At 41.1% G+C, this 19,699-nt stretch overlaps 3 protein-coding genes across 3 annotated transcripts; 1 reads left to right on the top strand and 2 right to left on the bottom strand.

The window, feature by feature from the left end:
• Nucleotides 1-752: 752 nt before the first annotated feature.
• LOC104947173 (MAGUK p55 subfamily member 7-like) lies at nt 753-9,231 on the bottom strand (the record flags this gene model as incomplete). Its single annotated transcript, XM_010773139.1, has 5 exons — nt 9,177-9,231; nt 8,668-8,841; nt 1,195-1,275; nt 1,002-1,095; nt 753-861 (listed from the first exon to the last, which is right to left on the bottom strand). Coding segments are annotated over exons 1-5 (513 nt in total), but the record flags the coding sequence as incomplete, so codon positions are not given.
• A 476-nt stretch (nt 9,232-9,707) lies between these two features.
• Nucleotides 9,708-13,768, top strand: LOC104947174 (MAGUK p55 subfamily member 7-like). Its single transcript, XM_010773140.1, has 6 exons — nt 9,708-9,806; nt 10,862-10,936; nt 11,599-11,795; nt 12,951-13,009; nt 13,215-13,226; nt 13,686-13,768. Exons 1-6 carry the CDS (start codon nt 9,708-9,710, stop codon nt 13,766-13,768), a joined length of 525 nt encoding a protein of 174 aa, XP_010771442.1.
• Nucleotides 13,769-16,390: 2,622 nt separating this feature from the next.
• On the bottom strand, nt 16,391-19,142 carry LOC104947175 (MAGUK p55 subfamily member 7-like). The gene is made up of 3 exons (XM_010773141.1): nt 18,877-19,142; nt 16,651-16,732; nt 16,391-16,521 (listed from the first exon to the last, which is right to left on the bottom strand). Exons 1-3 carry the CDS (start codon nt 19,024-19,026, stop codon nt 16,391-16,393), a joined length of 363 nt encoding a protein of 120 aa, XP_010771443.1. The 5' UTR covers nt 19,027-19,142.
• Nucleotides 19,143-19,699: the final 557 nt, after the last annotated feature.

The raw sequence follows: 19,699 nt of genomic DNA on the forward strand, positions 1-19,699 counted from the left end.
TTTGTGTGGGCGTTTGTGTGTGTGTGTTTTATCTGATCTGTATGGTTACTAATTCCTTTTCTTTATGGCAGTCATTTTTGACCGGGAACACCATGGTCAAGTTGACTAAATCATCCAAAATTCAATGAAAGTGGTGATCAGGAATTGTATATGTTCAAATGTCTACTGTGAAGGATATAATAAAGCCTTAATGCAATCAAATGTAAAACAAAAAAGTTATGATTGATGAAAGTAGTAAATCGGTCAGATTTGACCCGAACACAACAGGAGGGTTAAAGCAAAACATTGTAAAATCTTGGATTGAATGGTTATCAGTTGACAATAGCTCTTTGTTAGATTGTAAACGGGACACAGTCTCGCAACTCCAACTTCATTTTTGAGTCTCAAGTTGCTAACTGTAGACATGAGAGAGGAAGCTTTGGCTGAATGCTAGACCAAAAGCCCAACATAATATAGCCCCTTGCCCCCAGAGGCTTATTGTCATCACCTAGCCAATTGGTTTCTAGATTACCAAGAACTAAACCCTGTGGGAAACACACCTGGGCTATTGGAAACTTTATTTTATTAGTTCAAACATGAAGTTGAAAGATGTTGAAAGTCTAGGTTTATAACTGAAAGGGCAATTGTCGCAATTAACCTTTTCAGCACCATCGAAAATGTGGATTATTTGGCAAAAAACTTCCTACTCCTCTGAAAATTGTCCAAATTAATTTCTGTAAACATGAACAATTTTTAAATGGCTTAGTACTTACAGTAGGGTGCACACACAGAAGGCACACCTTGCCCTCAGCCATCAATTTGTGCACAGAATCTACACTTGTTCCATAGTAGTGTCCACTGTATCTTCCATATTCTACAAACCTAAAAACAGAACCAAGCAGTCCGTGAACAGACAGAGAAAACATCCTAAAATGTAATCAGACAGCAATAGAAATGAACATCACTCTCATGAAGGGGGACAATTGTTAACACCATGGGAAAGGAAACACCTGCTCATGTACCTTTGATTGAGAATATCCTCTTCAAACATGGATATTGACACAAAATTATAATCCACTCCTTCATTCTCCTGCCTTTTCTTCTCACGTGTGGTGTCTGAAAGAAAAGAGACGAGAGGCTTAGGACAGCTGTTAAGGATGAGAAACCATTTAGTGCGCGGGAGGTAAAGGTAACATTTCTGGAAGTCTATCTTACGCGGTACAGTCACGCCATAGTGGTCAGGGTCTGAGAGCAGGAGCCTCCTCTTCAGTTCATTAACGCCAACGCCGCTGGGCCCTGGAGACGGAGATAAAAACACTGTGTTCTGTATGTAGGTATTCATTCCCAAAATCACTATGTACTATTGTTTGCCTTACAACATCAAATAGGCTTAGTGATCTGGTGACACATCTGTCTTTATAATCAGAGAACGACAAAGGGGAGCGGGGGAGAGTCAGACAGACAGAGCTCTGATTTCATACTGATTTCAGTCTGAAAACGGTTCTCCGTCTCTTTCTTCGCCGGTGTCTCTCTATTGAACATTCACTGCTCCGAAGCCCTCTGGAAAATCCATAGCATCCCGTCTAAACGTGACATCTGCAAAGCCACACAGTATCGGTGTCATTAAAGTGTAGGATGCACAGGATAAAGCACATACACACCACTGTACACACACATACTGTAGCATCTGGGATTTTCTTTTCTAAAGCAGCTTTTCACAGCCCCCAGATTGCATCAGACTCTAATGGAGCGCCGTCTGAAAGTAAGATTCCTGACATACCTGCCTTTTCCATCACAGGGTTGCATGAGCTCGATACAAAATATCAGGTTTATGGACTCTCCACTCTTACACCACTGATGTCTTCCGCAGCTGCTCCACCGAGCTGGAGAGGAGCATCATCGGGCACTGTGGATACTTTCTCCTGACCTTTTTTTTTTTCAAGAGTTACACGATCTGTAGAGCTTAAATCGGCTGGCAGTCGTTTTCACCAACTTTCCTATGGCTATTGTTCCATTCAAAGTGCGTATGCAATGCAAACAAAAGAGGACATATTTCCAACCTGGTCCAACATTATCCATCTGATGCTGTTTTAGCCATCCAGGTTCTGGTATTCCTGTCCATAAATCTCATTGCCAATAAGCTATATATTGCTAATGATGAACTCCGGTCAACGAAGAGCCTTCACAGCAGACAGTAAAACGTAGTCCAGAGTTAGGGTAAACTCCAACTCAATTAAAGAGGTCTAAATCTAAATCCAAGCTGTCTTAACTGTTCCAGTTTAATGATGGAGCACTTGGCTGACATTATGAGGAATATAATTCACAATCCACTCTTCCCCTTCTCTCCATTCACTATCATTAATCTACTATATCTGGTAAATGTTTTTTCGCCTCTTTAATTCACTTTGTTTCGCTTCTTTCTGCCCTCCACTTTCGATTTTCTGTCCCTCTTCTGCCCTTCTCTTCTTTCTTTGATTTCCCTTGGTCACAGACGACCTACAGTCGTATCATAATACGACATTAAAAAGACCTTCAGCGGGGCTCAATGTGAAATTCCCGCGGGAGAGATATAGCTCAGAAATACATAGAGCAGACCGGCAAGGTTGGCAGGGAAGTGAGTCTAGGGTGGGCCACTTGGTAACGTAAGAGAACAAAATATATTCTGACTTGAGTGCTCTGACAGTGTTTACGTGCTTATGACGGGAAAGGATTATTCTTGCACTCAAGAGTCGGGAAATAAATCTTCATCAGGACATTACTTTTTGTTTTGATCAATAACTGCTACAATATAAATAATAGTGTTCTTTTAGTGAATGGGATCATGTTGTTTTTTATATGGACAAAAGAAGGCTGGGGATGATATAAAACAAAAAACTATTGCACATAAAGCCACAGTAACTACCATTTTTTGCTAAATATTAAATCAATGTGAAATGTTATGAACACATTGTACTACATTAGCCCAGTGGTTCTCAAACTTTTTCAATAATGAACCCCCTTTGAAAAAAAAATTCAGCCAAGTAGGCCTACCCCCTGATAATTTTAGTAAAACAATTTGTTAGGGGAAAAATGCCTATATACAGTACAGCCTCGCACCATCAGTGTCCAATTTATTAAAACAACAACATTGTAACTGAGAAACACTTGAATGCTACATTTCAAATGTTTACAAGCCAAATTCATGGCAAACCAATTTTAACATCATGCAATAACACTAAGACGACATTATTGCATTTAACTGATGTTTTTAATAAGTTGTACAATTTAGTGAGAAACATGATCTTTGTCATTCTCGGTGAAAGGAAGGCAAACTGCAGTTATTACACTTGGCGTTTTGAAATATGTGTAACTTTGTTAATATAAAACCCGCACTGCTCAAACTTCGTTACTTTTCCTAAAATTTGTATATTTATTTATTTTGGGGCGTGGGGAATGAAGAGAAAAAAATATATGAGCATTTTATGAGCATGGGATTTTGATCCGACCTCCTCCAGCGTCATAACTCACCGGGCGCGTTTCAGAAGCGTTTCGGAAGCGGAGCGTCTTGTGTGCCGGCTCGCAGTTTTTGTTGATTTGGGCATATTTCCGGGACAGGCTACTTTGTACAGACAAAGTTAGTAATAATTGTAATAGTCCAGTTATAAACGACATGAATCAAAGATGTGTTGCTGTATTTTAGTGGTAAAAAAATTCATTCATCATCATAATTATTCAATATATATTGTAACGTTCACAGAAGGAGTCGGAAACAGGCTTCCAGTTATTAGGCTTTAATAACTCTTATTTTCTAGATGATCACAGGTACAGGGATAGCTTGTGGGTTCAATCTCACACACTCTGAAACTAACTCACCACACATACCCATATATATATCCCTGTCTACGTCACAACTTCCCGCCCTCCCCCGTCTGCTCCCCCAACAACAGGCCCGCACCTAGACCAGCATCACTGTGCAGCTCTGTGATTGGCAGAGAGACGGGGGATGCCTGAGTGACACCCTCAGCATCCTATCAGGGTCGCTACACTACCCCCCCACTACAAAGTTCCTCGCCCACGAGGAACAAACAAAACCCAGCACAAACACTACAACTACACACTGAACTTTAAGTAGGAAGGTCTGGGGGGACTACCATCCCTTCCATTGAGACCAGGGCACATTCTTGCCCTCTACCGTAAACAAGGGGTCTCACTAAAAAAAACTTTACCAACACACAAAGTCTCTGAAACGACCCGGGGGTCGTGACTGCCTTCTCGGCAGGGGGACTGGGGTGGCCGGTTCCGGCCCAGGCGGGGAAAGGGGGAAAGTAATGGGGGGACACTCAGTCCCTGATGAGGCACTGCTGCTCCGCTCGCCGGGGGACCTGAGTGAGGATGTTGCAGGGCCGGCTGTGGGCCCCGGTGTTCCTGGGGCCTGTGGGGAAGTGACTCCTCGGTACGGAGCCAACCTGTCTCTGTGGAGAACCATTTTTCTCCCCCTTGATGGCAGCTGCACCCTGTAAACCACTTCCCCCACCCTTTCCCCACCAGCCTCCTCCTTGGTGTTTGGTTGTTTCGTGGCAGTACCGATTAAGTCTGCGAACGAGACAAGCCAGCGATAAGTACCAAGCTATCTGGTGCATCCGGCCCTTCTCTTGTAAGCGATTGGGTTGCAGTTGATGACCCAAGCCTGTAATCCTCGCTCAGAACCTGAAACGAGACACGCAGAGCGATCCGCGCATAGCACGAGAAGAGTGGATGTTTGGGCGTAAATGTTGGAGTCACGGGCCACCTCTCTCTCTTGTCCCTCAAGCCTCTTGACATGTGGTGCCATCTAATAAAATAACGCCGTGATGAATGGCTAAGTCTAAATCTGCTAACAAGCGGCATCACATTGGGGACAGGTAAAGTGGGAGGTGCTGCTACCTGTCCTGTCTGAGTGACTGTCGATGTCCGCACCGCTGTGCGGAGACGTGGAGGGAGGGAGGGAGGGGGAGGGAGGGAGAGCTACGGAACTTCTAATCTCCAGAACTGATGTTTGTATTCAACAATATATTTTTTGGAAAGGGAAACTGTGCGCAAACACGCAGTAGATAATATTCATTTATAAAAATAAAAATGGGGTGGGAAGAGAAGGGGCAGAGGGCTCAAACCCACTTTGATGGTCTATGCGTGGCACGTGCCTGCCTCCACCCCTCGAAAGTTATACGCACTTGGATGTCTTCTGTCTGCAGTCTGCAGTCAACACTGTGACAGCCTGCATGTGGACAAGTACGCGCAAATGTTACGGAAATATAAACCTGAGGCGGAATCACTCAAGTGATGAAATATTTTAAATGTTAAAAGTAGACCCTATCACCATACCGATCTTTATCTACCAGCCTTATCTACCCCTGGAACTAGCTAAAACTAGTTATACCACTGTTTATTATGTTGTCCGTGTCGGGTGACTCATTACTAAGGTGATGGATTTAATGGCTCTTCTGAAGGGAGCCCGGATCGTTATGCTCCGTCTTTCAAGACGCCGGTTCAAAAAGAGTCGTTCTCAAAAGGAGCCGTTTTTTTAAAGGCGGAGCGGGGGTTACAGGTTTATCTGCGAAATAATCACTCAGGATAATGGATTGAACTGTATTGTCAGAACCTAATGTCAATATCTGCATTGTAACATGTAAAAAGGTGCGCATTCTGTCAGTGAATGTATATTTGAAATGTAGCTCCAGCAATCCAACTGCGTTTCGCGTTTGGCCTCATTTTCCCATACCGAAAAACACGTTGCACCTGTCCTGTTACCACGTTGTTATGACTTCTCTCTCTGCTGTATTTCCGTTAAGCACCCACCCATCTCTCCTCGTGCTGAACCTGGTGTCACAATCTGTCCTACAACGGATTTGTCTGGAGCTCGCCCCCCCCCTCCCTGTCTGAGCCCGTGTGCTCTGATTGGTCAGCGGACGTGACTGCTCGCGAGGACCTGCTGTGAAGGAGCAGAACAGGTTTCGTGTCGAAGATAGATACCAGTCCAGAGTAGGGGTGGGTCTTCAACAGAGATACGTTTTGGGAACAAAATCAGCTTTTCGTAAAGGCTAGTGGATTTTGGCAGGCAGTGAGCTGCGGCAAAACGATTGAACGATAACAAGAACGGCTTCTCGTGCTGGTTCTGTCATATAAAGAGGTTCAAAGACATCGGCTCGTTCGCGGACGACCACATCACTACTTACTAGATAGACGCAGCTGCATGAGGACACAGGCGGACAGGAGAAGGGGACCGCGAGAAGAGGCGGAGACGGAAAAGAGAGGCTCCGTGTATTCAAACCCGCCATGTATTATCCAAGTTTAAGTTTGCTGTAAACTGTCTGAAATAATGTTAGTAACTACTAGTCCTATTCTGATCAAGGGAGAATCTAGTAATTTTTTTCGAGCAATGTTAAGTAACTGTAGCTGGGGGTGATTAACTGAATTTATAAACAGTAACGCGCCGGTTCATTACTTTCGTTACCGACAAATGTAGATGTTATATAACATTACAGTTTGTCGGTAACAAAGTAATTGTAACGCGGTTACTTTGTTACACCCAAATCTGTCCACAACTAATACATTCTGAACTCACCTGTTGATGCTGTCGCCATAATGTCACTGCAGGAACAAATCCTATTTCAGCTGGAAACCAAATGCTTCGTTTAAAGAACCTACGGCGAGAGTTGAAAATAATTGTTGGGTTAATAAAACAAAACAAAACATCGCTTTCAACAATCTTTGTTTTAAAGCAATTTTATTTTCGAATATATGAAACAATGATTTGTCTAAACTACCTAACTGGGTTTTTTTTTTTTTTATAAAACTGTATATAAGTAAATGAAGTTTGTTACAATCATTGATTTGACGATGAGTTTTGCTTTTAAAAGCGAAACTCATCTACCATCTCTTGTTTTAGTTTCATTAAGCGCAGACGCATCCTTATTCATACTATAGTGGTTGATGTTACGTGGTACAAAGTGAATGTGTTAACCAGTGGCGCACCGTGGGGCTTTAGACAGTGCCTTCCGTAAACAATATTGAAAACACATACAAGTAGGCTACACACTCTTCTACACGTCTCTGTTCCAGCGCAACGCAGCCATAATCAAATAATGCGCCATTATGCCAAACAGTCTCTCCCAACATTGATCAATTAAGTAATCCTATTATTAAACTGCATGTCATTGGCACTCTCAGGTCGCTCTAAAATTATGGAATAGTAATGTACTCAGCCCGTCAAGCTTGTAAATATAACGTCCATCCGCTTCCGCAGTTTGAGTTTGACTGCCGCCGATTTGGCATTCGGGCAAGGGAGGCGGCGACATGGTCCGGGCCAGGGACAGGTAAATACCGAAACGGGGGCAACGCCAATAGGAACATTGACACAGGGCGTTTCGCAAATCAGCAAAAAAAACGTTAATCTGAACCGCGCGCGGGAGAGAGATGAGTTATTGTTATTACAAGCGTAACCTCACTATTCTAACAACCTCTTTTAGTGGTTAAGGTAAGCATTCTTAGAATAGGTGACGCGAAAATGGAATTAACTTATGTTAGACCAGCTATTCATCAGCTCGAAGTATAATTGTACTGTAGAATGTATGCGCAAAAAATGCTATGGCAATTAATAATTGATATCGAATTACATTAACTGTGAATGTCTTTCTCATTTTATTTCGAGATAAACATACAAATGACGCTACCAGTATTTCCATTACAAAAGTTGATTGCAAGAAGCACAATCTCGCTTTAATTAGATCAAGTATTTTCTTTAATACTCTCCCGTANAGAGCATATATAGCATATATATATATATATATATATAGGCCTATATATATACACACACACAAACTAATTTTGCAGACCCTATCCCTCCGTAGTCTTTCAAGTAGGAGAAATGCCGGCGTTCTCCTCCGGTTTACAGGCACTGTGTAAATATATATTGAATAATTATGATGATGAATGAATTTTTTTACCACTAAAATACAGCAACACATCTTTGATTAATGTTGTTTATAACTGGGATATTACAATTATTATTAACTTTGTCTGTACAAAGTAGTCTGTCCAGGAAATATGCCCAAATCAACTAAAACGGCGAGCCGGCAGGCAAGACGCTCCGCTTCTGAAATGCTTCTGAAACGCGCCCGGTAGGGTATGACGCAGGAGGAGGCCGGACCAAAACCGCGGCGCAGCCGTTACGCGACGCAGACAGACCCGGTGGAAACTAGGGGTAAGAGTTAGACCCAACACTTAGCTAGTTTATTTACTCTGGAACTAGCTAAACAAGTTATAAATATATTTATTCTTTACTGTCGGGTCACTTACAGGTTCAGCGAGCTGCACGAGACTGACGGGCTGTCAGGAGAGGGAGAGGAAAAGAGAGCACCCTGTTTATTTTTCCCATTTTATTATCCAAATTTCTGTAACTTTTGAATACAGTAGTTAATCTACTATTAGTAGTTTGTTTGAATGCATTACTTATGTTGTTTTTCCCATTAACATACAATTAATTTCACGTACGCCCTGCAGTACTCCAACGTACCCATAGGGGGCTGCGTACCCCCATTTGAGAACCACTGCATTAGACTATAGCACAGTAACCTATTTAACGAGATGTTGGCAGTGTGCTCTTAAACATCTCCACAAAAGATGGGAATATTCCTGTTTCTTTGCGCAACCGTATGTTAACCTCATACGTACCAACCAGAACAACCAGGCGGTGTGGGTCCTTGGGGTCTCTGTGGTAGGGGGTCACCTGTTTGTAGGTAGGGGGTCGAACTGAGCTGTGTACCCCTGTGCTCCAACTCCTGGACCGAGCCGCTTCTCTGGCCCAACTGCTCTTTCTTCCGAGTCGGAAACTTCTTCTCAACCCAGCTGGAAAAAAGAGATATGGATCTCAGACCTGCCAGGCGTATCATTGAAAACCTAGCTGAAAATTGCCTCATTGAAATTGCCCTGAAACAATTTTCATTGATTTTCCTTTGGGGCTTCGTGACTGCAGTGCAAGACAATGTCTGGAATTAATATAAAGTAACTGAGGTGAATCCCCTACTAATTTAAACATGCAGGTAAAGTGAATCAATACAAGTGTTCAACACTAACACAACACTGCCACCCAAACTCTTCTGTAAAGCACCAATCCTGAAAAGCCCTAACCCTGCAGTAGACGACAACTCCATCTGTCACGCGTCGCTTGTAGGCTCTCTGACAGCCAGCGTCTGCCATGCAACTGTGGTCTGGCTTGGCAGGCCTTCTCTTTTTCATAACGTTAACTGCTGCTAAGTGGCGCTGCCAGACTTGCTTTGACGTCAGCTTTAATTTCTCTTTGTAAGCATATCTGTCCGTTCCCTCTCTGGGCTTCATAAGAAACATGGCACAATTAGTAGAGATTTCAAACTTTTGTTTACATGGGATTGAAACTGATGAATTCACTGAGAAATGTCAGTGTAATACACACTGTCTAAAACATATGTCATACAACAAATGAGAAAGCCTATAGCATGAAACAAGGTCTATAAGAAAGCATATCGTAATTGTCAATCTTAAGGAAAACTGGCAGTGAAGTTCATCATGTGTCACTGAAAATGCTCTCAGCTGTAAAACTGTAGGATATTTTTGGAAATGCTGTAAGGCACATTTTAAAATATGAAATAAGGGTCAGATAAAACTGTGGGGAGATTCAATACATGCGATGCATGTCATGAACTGGGCCTGAGCCCTCTATGTCAAGATGATATGATATGAGCCTCAACCTGCAGTCCAATAGAGTGGACATATACTCTCAGTATGAAGGATTGGCGTCCAAGACCATTGAGTCCATTTTTAGTGGTACTGAATATGTCAGTCCTACCATGAGAACTAAACAAAACAAAAAAACCTGGCAAGAAAGCAGATTTCCCAAAATGTTAAATAATTATACAAGAAGGTCACTCAGTCCAAAGTCACTTTGATACGGAAGTTAGCTTTATCGGAAGTTCGCTTATATAACGGGACATAGGCCTACTGTATTTCTGAGTGACGCAAAATATGAAGCTGCACGGGTTATTCTAGGACCCAACCTTAAAGGTTTCATATCATGCTATTTTTAGGCATATATTATGGGTTTCAGATATATAAAAAACATGTCTACAGTATGATGTGTTTTGCTCACACAGAGGGGTATGAGGCTTGGCTTGAATCTGTTTGGTACTTTGAGCAAAACACATCATACTGTAGACATGTTTTTTATATATCTGAAACCCATAATATATGCCTAAAAATAGCATGATATGAAACCTTTAAGGTTGGGTCCTNTATTGTCAAAGCATTTAATATATTCATTGCTATCGGGATGTTAAGAGCATTCCATGGAACATAACAAAAAGTGTTTCTGAAATAAATTACATACCCCACCTTTAAATCACAAGCGTACAAATATATAATGTTTCCTAAAGGATGTCAGTAATTTCCTAAAACAGCACCAAACTCTAGCAAATGTTACTCAAACTGGAGTAAATAGTACATTTTGTTCAGGACTACTTCCTGCTGCGGATGAATCCACGTTTGGCGAACTTACTTATAGTATGTACAATACAATACACTGTATTGTATTATAGAGCACTTTGCAGGTTTAAAGTGCTGTATTGAATACAGCTTTATTTATAGAGCACTTTAAACCTCCAGACCAAAGTGCTAGATGTAGGCCTAGATTGTTGTATGGCCATGTTCTTTAATGTGTGTTCCATAGTTCTGCATTTGGCTCAACCTACTTCCAGTCTTTATATTGTGCTAGGCTAAGCTAATTAGCTTCTGGGTTTTAAGCTTTTTAGCGATTTGTATTCGTCTTCTAATCTAACTTGGCCCAAAGCAAATAAGAATCTCTTAAAATGTATAACCACCTCTTCTTCTCGTGCAGGCTCGATCTCAAGGTGAAGTTAGATTCACAATCATTCCTGCCTCCACAAGGGAAGAAATGTCATCAAATAAAAAGGTACAATACATATTCAAACACATATCACCATGCAGTGTGTTTTTTACGTTAGTTTAACATGCAATCTGGCTGCATGAGGAAAGCAGCCCCAGCTGGTTTCAGTAAAAAGAGATTAAATCAGTGGTATCTTGTGTGTTTGGTTATATTTAGTGTTTTTGCCATGGTGCTGTCACTACAGCAGCGCACTGTCAAGAACTCAATTCAGATCAGACAGTCAAGTATAAGACCATAACTAATTTTATTACAATTTCCTGCTTTTTATAATCTAAGCACTTGATTTATGATTTTCCACACATCACATATGTTGAGCCACATCAACTTCATTTATCATTAACGATAAATCTACACACTGTATGCGGAAAAAATTGCAAATCCTTTTATGTGTTGGAATAGTTCTAGGCCACTACTACCAAATACATGGTATCCAACCTGGAACCTGATAGAGCAGGGAGCATTTGCTCTGGATTAAGATAAATTATTTTCTATGATCATGGTAATATTTCAAAAGTGACACCAACATATGTTACAAGGCACCAGTCATAGTTGTTGTGCTGATTGCTAGGATACAGAAGTTCATAAGGTTGCAGTAGGAAAAGATAAGAATGAATCGATTACGCGGTAACCTGTTTTGTTTAAAAGAAAATAATATTTTCTTTCCTCAGCTGTTTATGCAGGCTCTTTTCGACTATGATCCCAATGAGGATCCCACCGTTCCGTGCAAAGAAGCAGCAGTAGCCTTTAGAAAGGGTGACGTCCTCCAGATAGTCAGCATGGAGGATGACACCTGGTGGCAGGCCCGTCACCTTGGGGACAGCAACGATCGGGCAGGACTCATCCCCTCGAAGCAGCTCCATGAGAGGTACTAATTTGATCTTTTTTATACTGTGGCTGACAGGTACAAACTACAACGGCCAAACACACACAATAAACGAAACACTGCAGATAAAAAAACGCTGCAAGAATCTCAAAACACAACAGAAACCAGGGGACACTAAAAATGGATGCACACAGCTGGGACCTGAGCGATTACGTTCAGGCAGGGAGTATAAAGTTGGCCGCTTCAAGTGTTTTGTCAGTATACTTGAAATGACTAGGTTAGCTAAGTTAGCTAGCAAGTTTACAGCAGATTTGAAATCACATTGTTAAAATAAGCCAATAAAACTAAACATTTTAGGTACGTTTCCAGTGACAGTGATTGCTGGCCAACTTTATAATCCCGAAAACGTCAACACGTGTGCTCCGTTCCCAGGTGTGTGCATCACTTTTTAGTGTCCCCTTGTTCCTGCTGTCTTTTGAGCTTCTTGCAGCGTTTATTATTTGCAGCGTTTCGCTAATGCAGCACTTTTAGTAAATGCTGCACATGTTTCTTCAAGTTGGTGAATGTTTTATAAATGCTGTGCATGTGTTGTCAAATTGGTTAAGATGTTTCTTCTTTTGTTTTGGCACATTCCTGTTATTAATTTGCCTCGTTTTGCAGCGCTTCTCTTCGAATGGAAATGTGTTTGGCCGTTGTAACGTGTTTGCACCTCACCTGTGGACCGCAGTATTTTTAGTCTATAGAAACACATTTACCCTCTTAAACCACTGTCATCTAACATCTATCTTAAAGGTGGGGTAGGTAAGTTTGAGAAACCGGCTCGAGATACACTTTTTGTTATATTCCATGGATCTTAAGTGCTTTGACAAAAAATCCATAAAATATAATATAAAATGTCATCTGTGGAAGCCGTAGTACTGTAAAAAGCACGACCAATCATCTGAGCCGGCCCGGCTAAAATAACTGGATGGCCTACCTGCCTGTCAGCCTTCCATCAGTGCACAAACTTATCTCGTGCCCTCATTGGTCATGTGCGCGTTTGTGTGTGTTGGAGGAGGGACTATGTAAGGAAGTGGCAGATTTTTTCCGGCTGTGTATTTTCAAATTCTAGCGCACTCGAGCTAGTTTCTCCAAAATTACCTACCCCACCTTTAAATTCTGTTTTGATACACCCTTGTTTCCTTCGTCTTTGTACAGGAGAGTTGCACTACAGCGACCTAAGGCGCTGTTCAAGCCCCGACCAGTCAAACCACCAGGTGATGAATCGACATTTGTCAATAAAATCAACCACACCTGAAAATAATAAAAACTTTTAACATTTTCTAATAAACATGTTAAAGCTGCTTTGGCGCTAAGCTAAGAGGTGACAGGTCATGTCTGAAGATCCAGTCAAGGTCACGGCTGAACTCCGCTGCCCTCCCGTTGTACTCACTGCTTTTGTTTTCTCCACATGCTCCACAGATGTGGCGGAAGGTAGGCCTACTGTCTGTTCGAATTTGCTTTTGAAAACTTACCTCGAGAACAATTAACTTGATGTAATACACGTGTATATTTTAGGTTTGGGGTTTTTAAAGATTTAAAGAGGTGGATTATCCAAAAATAATATCATGTAATGCTTCTTGGAAGTACGGCGCGGAAAGGATTCTGTTATTTGTTTCCTCCAAACTGGTTTATCTGGCCCTCTGCGTTGTGCTCGTTTTTCGCTAACAACCAATTTGTAAGAGCGAGGTAGTTATTAATATTTTCTAAATTGTAGATATCATTTCTAAATGAAACTGTTATTAAATTCCCAAAGCAAAAATATTTGGACGTATTAGTCAACATATGTTAATGCTTTAAAAGATACATTTCAGAAGGACGCACGTGTCATGTCTTGTGGTTTGTGTTCATGGTTTTCTCTCTCTTTCCTCTTCTCTCTTCCTGTTTTTTCAGTCATGGATGACGTAGACTACGGAGCTATAACAGGGATCCACATTGGTGAGATGTTAGACTTGTTCCAAGTGAAAATGAACTAATGTGATTCAGGGCAATTGGACTTGAAGCAATAAAATAAATTGAGAAAAAACAGCAACAAAAGGAGACCGGGCTTATATTTAAATTACAAACCAGTTTATATGATGATGTAATTTTGTGGGTTTGGGGATTTAGGGTTTTAGCTGTCCAATTTATCCCATTTGATCTCATGGATTGCGTGTGTGCATATGTTGGATGCTCATATGGGGGATTGCACTTACGGCTGATTGTAAAAAGGTTCCAAGCGTCTGTACGAGAACGCTAATTACAGATGTTGCGTTATATCAGTTCAAAAAGTAATGTGCATTTAATAATGTGCATTTCATCTTATCTCAGGCCAGCTTCCACCTGATGACATGGTTCAGAGTCTGTGTTTCCTCTTTGTCTGGCATGTAAAATGTTATCGATGCGGCACAACCTGACTGAATGCAGAAGAATCTGAGCAGAGATGGCTTAACAACAAGGCAAATAGTGGGGTTTGTTTACAATAAAAGTCATGGTTATGGGGCGAAACAGGCTAACAGCTTGTCCCCGGGTTAGTTTTTCTTAAAGATTTGGTTCTGGTCGATCTTAGAACTGTTTGAAATGAGACAAGAAGATTGATACCGCACACATGTTTGTCTGTTGAATATTATGCTTAAAGCTAGCAGCCAGTTAGCTTAGCATAAAGACTGTAGCCCCATTAGCCATGTATTTGTGATACGGCAAAAACAAATGTATGATCAGGAGAAAATTACATTTCCTTTTAAACTTAATTTACTATAAAGTTTTGTTGGAGACCAGGCTGGAACAATATTTAAGTCAGCAAAATCTTTGTTCACATTTCCAATAATTTGTTGTTGAGGTCTTATTTTGTCCAATCATATTTAAGGGATTTGATTAATAAACATAACTTTATTTAGTCCATTTGCTTCTACTTGTATACGTAATTGAAATTAAGGTAGCCAAAGTGAAAAAGTTAAGATACTTTTGGAAACAACTTTATTGTGTGGTCAGTAAACAAAACCCTCTCTCTATTCCTCCGTACCCAAATCTCTAAAAACGGGGGTAGCCTACAACGGAGCTGATCCAGATTTGCGTCCGATATGACGTAATATCAGAAATCTGGGCTGGCTTTACACCCACGGCCCTATCAGAAACGTCGCTATCAGAAACAATGCCCGACTGTTTTGGACGTAATATGGTCTTTGTTTACATTAGCAAGCATCGCTAACACCCAGAGCTAACATATACTGGAGAGAGTATGTGTAAAAAGCAAGAAATAAAAAAAGGAACTCGCCTTGTGAGAGAAAAAGCAATTGAGCTCCACACTGTTTCAGAAATAATTCTTGATGTGGTTTTGAACACAATATGGCGTTTCAACATGGCAGCTTTTTTTTTTAAAGCTAAGGACCCAAAATCAGCACTTCTCTAATGGTGCATTCACACTACAGCGCGGAGCTCGCTTTAAGCGTGCTGAGCCGTGCGGGGCCTGTTTTTGGTTGCGCTTACACTTGGCCTAGTTCTGGCCCGGGGCTACTTTTTCACCTTTTTTCTGGCCCGACTAAATCGTTGTTCTATCGAGGCCAACAAACAGGGCTGAGTCGGGCTGAGTTTGCTAAACTAGAGAGAGAATCGCTGTCAAGGGGGCTACAACTACAACAATTGGAACATATTTTACCGTGATTTAATTGTAATACATGTTTCAAAATGATGCCGAAGTAACAACATACTGATACCGGTTAGTAAAAACCATGAATTAATGCTTTGACAAGTCTGCAGACAGACCGCAGGCGAAAAACCTTTTAAAATGCGTGTTTTCTAAATGGAGCTTGGCTAAGCTAACGCTATATATGCTCCAACCGTCCACACTCACAACAACGGCCTATACGGACATAAATAAACCAGCGACTGTATTCGCCATGACACAGGCAGTCTGTGGTTTGTACTTGTTTAACTTTTGTCTAGTTTCTGAACAGATATGAAGAGCTGTGAGCTGTGAGCTCTGAGTGCTAAGAGCTAACGGCTGTGTTGTTTTTCTGGGGAGCTCAGTGAAGATGACGTCACGGCTCCGCCTACACTGCGTTACTGTAGATACTACCCCAGTTCCTCACGAGTCTAAAAAACAACTCACGTCAACGCACGTAAGCAACGTGGGCGCCAACGTNTTAAAGGTGGGGTATGTAATTTATTTCAGAAACACTTTTTGTTATGTTCCATGGAATGCTCTTAACATCCCGATAGCAATGAATATATTAAATGCTTTGACAATAAATACAAACTCATCTCGTGCCCTCATTGGTCATGTGCACGTTCGTGTGTGTTGGAGGAGGGGCTCTGTAAGGAAGTCAGGAAAGGGCAGGTTTTTTGCAGCTGCGTAGTTTCAAATATTAGCGCACTCGAGCTGGTTTTCCAAAATTACATACCCCACCTTTAAGGTTCTATCATTTTATTTGAAAAAATTAGTTAAGAGGGATACAGATATGGTAAAACAGTTTAACGTCATTGACAGAAAGACTGAAGCTCTGTTGGTTTTTGTCTTTTAATCGATTTTGTTGACAGTGTCAGCATTATCCTTTGAGTTCACACATTTAAAGGAGGAGAGATAAGGTTAAGAGCAAAAAGAGAGAAGGAAACAGAAACACTTAACAAAGAGATGTATAAAACCAAGGCACGAAGGTGAGACTAACCAGAAGAGAAAGGATTTCCTTTGGCTTCCTGTGTTCCAGTGAGACTCCATTCACCTCTTTCAGCTCATCTCCTTCATGGATCAGGCCTTCCAAGTGTTGGAAATACATATAGAAATTACCACATGCTCCTCTCGTAGGCCTACATGTTATTTGACCACAACCACTTGTGAGAGTATATTGGTGAAACTGTAGTAAAAAATAGTTATTTAGCTTACCGCTTTTATCAGCTGCACCTCCTCTCATGATCCTCGCCACAACAATCGTCCCTGTGGATTTATCCATTTTAATTGTTGCACCCTTGAGGATGGGGATTAGCGAATGAAAGGATGATTGATGGACAAACAGAAGAGCACAGGCAAAGAGGTCAAGCAATGGACGGTGAAAATAACATGTTGGTTTTATTACAGTCCAGACAAGCTTCTCATTTGGAGTCGCTTCATTCGAATGAAGGTTATTTGTTTCAAGACGGGACTATTAAGCTGACTGCCTTCATGTTACACACAGAGCACTGGAAAACGGTTATCCAAATCAGATTTTTTTTTCAACAGATGTTATTGATGTGGAGTGAATCACAATGGAAAGAGCTTCTTATAGCTGAGTACAATCAGCTCACGCTCGGGTGTAACCCTGTTGTCTGGAAAACTGGAACATGCTGGATCGATCAAAGAGGCCGTGTCATAAAAAGGTCAATCCCCTTTCCAATCTAGTTTTGGGATCAATACAAAAGTATGTTCTCTATTATTGGTCCGGAAAAAACATTCCACTGTCAAAGCTCAAACATACAAGCATACACACTGCAAGAAATTTTCATCATTAAGTCAATTATTGTCATATATTTACCCTTAAGATAAGCCTTTTTATCTCGATATGTTTTTGGTTCTGTTTGCCTTCAAAAACGTATCAAAGACATTTTTCTAAGGAAACTTCTCAGGCCACAGGCTAAGACACACATGTTTTCGATGTGGATTCAGGATTATTTCGTTAAAGGAATTTTACCTTTGAATCTTGAAACATTTCTGTGTAATTTTAATGAGCAACAGGATCCACTTTAGTGAGGGAGAAAATAAGGCACATGTAAGCTGAAATGTATTTTATCAATAAAATAACAAAGTTAGAGGATTTTGCGGCCTTGGCGAAAGTATGCACACATTGTACTCAATTTATTTAATCCAGGAAATGTCCAGAAATAATTGACAATGGCTTGGAAGAAAGTGGTACCGACAGATCATTCCGGTAGTATCAAGACAAATTTGCTATGATTAAAGATCATAAAAACTACTTGTTTTACAGCAGAAACATAAAACAAATGATCCCAATCAATTTGAATACAGTCTTAAAGGACTCATTTGAATGACATAATTTATCAGTGGATAAACATATACACATGCTTCAATATGCACCCAAACAATACAGAACCTACGTTGTGCGTCACAGCAGATAAATGGCGAAAAAGATGTGGAAGAATTGACTGCAAATTCATGGCAGCTGCAGGAATCTACTCATGTGTTTCCTGTCGTTCCAAGGGCTGTATTCCTGCTACACCTTGGCTTCAGGGCTTTAGCAGTCACGCAGTTTGACAACACGACACCAATTCAGTCAACAGAGAAAAAACTTCAGCTCTCCCCTGGACATGTTTATTTATTTGCCCTGCCTGTGTATGTCAGATATTGCAGCTGGACAAATTAGATATGTCCAAGCGCAGTTGCCATGTCACAAGGTTGTCTTAACTTAAATCCTTACATTTGTGCTCAGTTTGTGAACATTACAAGCCAAGGCTAGGTAGACCAAAACAGGCTGACAGGCTGTTAAGCTCTACTGAAAAAGAAAAAGAAAAGCCACATAAAAGTATTGCTATCTGCTTTCTTGCCGAGATTTAGATTAGAAGATTGACACCATTCTCACCCAAAAATTATAAATATGCAGCTAAAGCCCGCAGAAGGATTGTCTTAGTTGTACATAGAGGTTGGGAAACAGGGGGGAAAACAGCCCAAGCCTTAAAACAGCTCCAAAATGTAATCTTGCATTTACTCTAATTGCCAGCAAGGTGCAACACCATAGGTTGCAAAAAGTGGTCCAGTTGTATAGAAGTCTATGAGAAAATGTATCTACTTCTCATTTGATTATTTACCTCGGTAAATTAATTAGGTGTATTCAAGTGAAAAAAGAAAATAAAGGATTGAAGTCGCTACCACCCTGAGGTATGAGTGCTGTCACCTCTTTCATCTTTTACTTTAACCCTTTCACAGTGAGTTCATGAACGTTTGTAACCTTACCATGTTGCCTGAAATATAGCATATATACAGTATATACTATTGCATGCATAAGAGGCAAACTGTGTCAAACTTCTCATTACCTCTCATAAAGAAAGCCCATACAATGATACTATTTGTTCAAGCCAAATATTAACTTGACCTCTGAAATATGAAGACATGTTTACTGACCAGGGGGTCTTTGGTTTTGACCAGACTGACAATCTTGACAGAATCCTCATCGTCTTCCAGAACAGTGTCAGGTATTGGTGGCAGAGTGGGCTCAAAGGTTCTCTGAGCTACAGCGTCATGGACACACAGGAGACACTGAGGACAGAACATTAAAACATTGAAGGATCAGCATTCAGGTAGGTCACATCGGATTTAAGGTAATGTGAGTAGATGGGACAATGGGTCTAATATCCTGTAATGCATCTCGCTTTGTATGGATAAATGGCACTGGCTAAGGCAAAAGCACGGAAAACCACACAACTTTAACCAGTTCAGGTTTAACCAACCTTCTGAAAACGTGCATTCTCGCTAGCCAGCAGGGGATGACTTCACTTGTTTCAAAAGAAAATCTTATTGTCCAGAGGGTCTATGAGAAAATAACAATGCTCCTAACTTTATGTATTCTATTGTTTAACAATTCCCTGACAAAATTACAGTCTATATCTCTCTATATGTCTTCTTTAATACAGCATGATGTTCATTTTGTAAATGGTCTCATTCAGAATAAATAGATGATAGCAGCGCTTGCTTTGGGGTTAAGGCAATTTGAGATTGACAGGTGACTAATGAAGCTCAGCGCAAGTTCAGGCAGGAAGACCTATCACTTCGTATTGCGCGTCATGGCAATACTCGCTCCCTTCACTAAATGATAGGGAGCGCCACTCCTCAGCTAACCTATCACGTCCCTCCATTCACAAGCCTAATCATCGCACCCGTTAACCCCTCCATATATGCTCTCCCCTTTTCCATCAGCTGTCTTCCAGGTGTCAACGCGCAAGCAGCA

Source organism: Notothenia coriiceps, unplaced genomic scaffold (assembly GCF_000735185.1).
Source record: "Notothenia coriiceps isolate Sejong01 unplaced genomic scaffold, NC01 NC01_scaffold00012129, whole genome shotgun sequence".
Classification (NCBI taxonomy): Eukaryota; Metazoa; Chordata; class Actinopteri; order Perciformes; family Nototheniidae; genus Notothenia; species Notothenia coriiceps.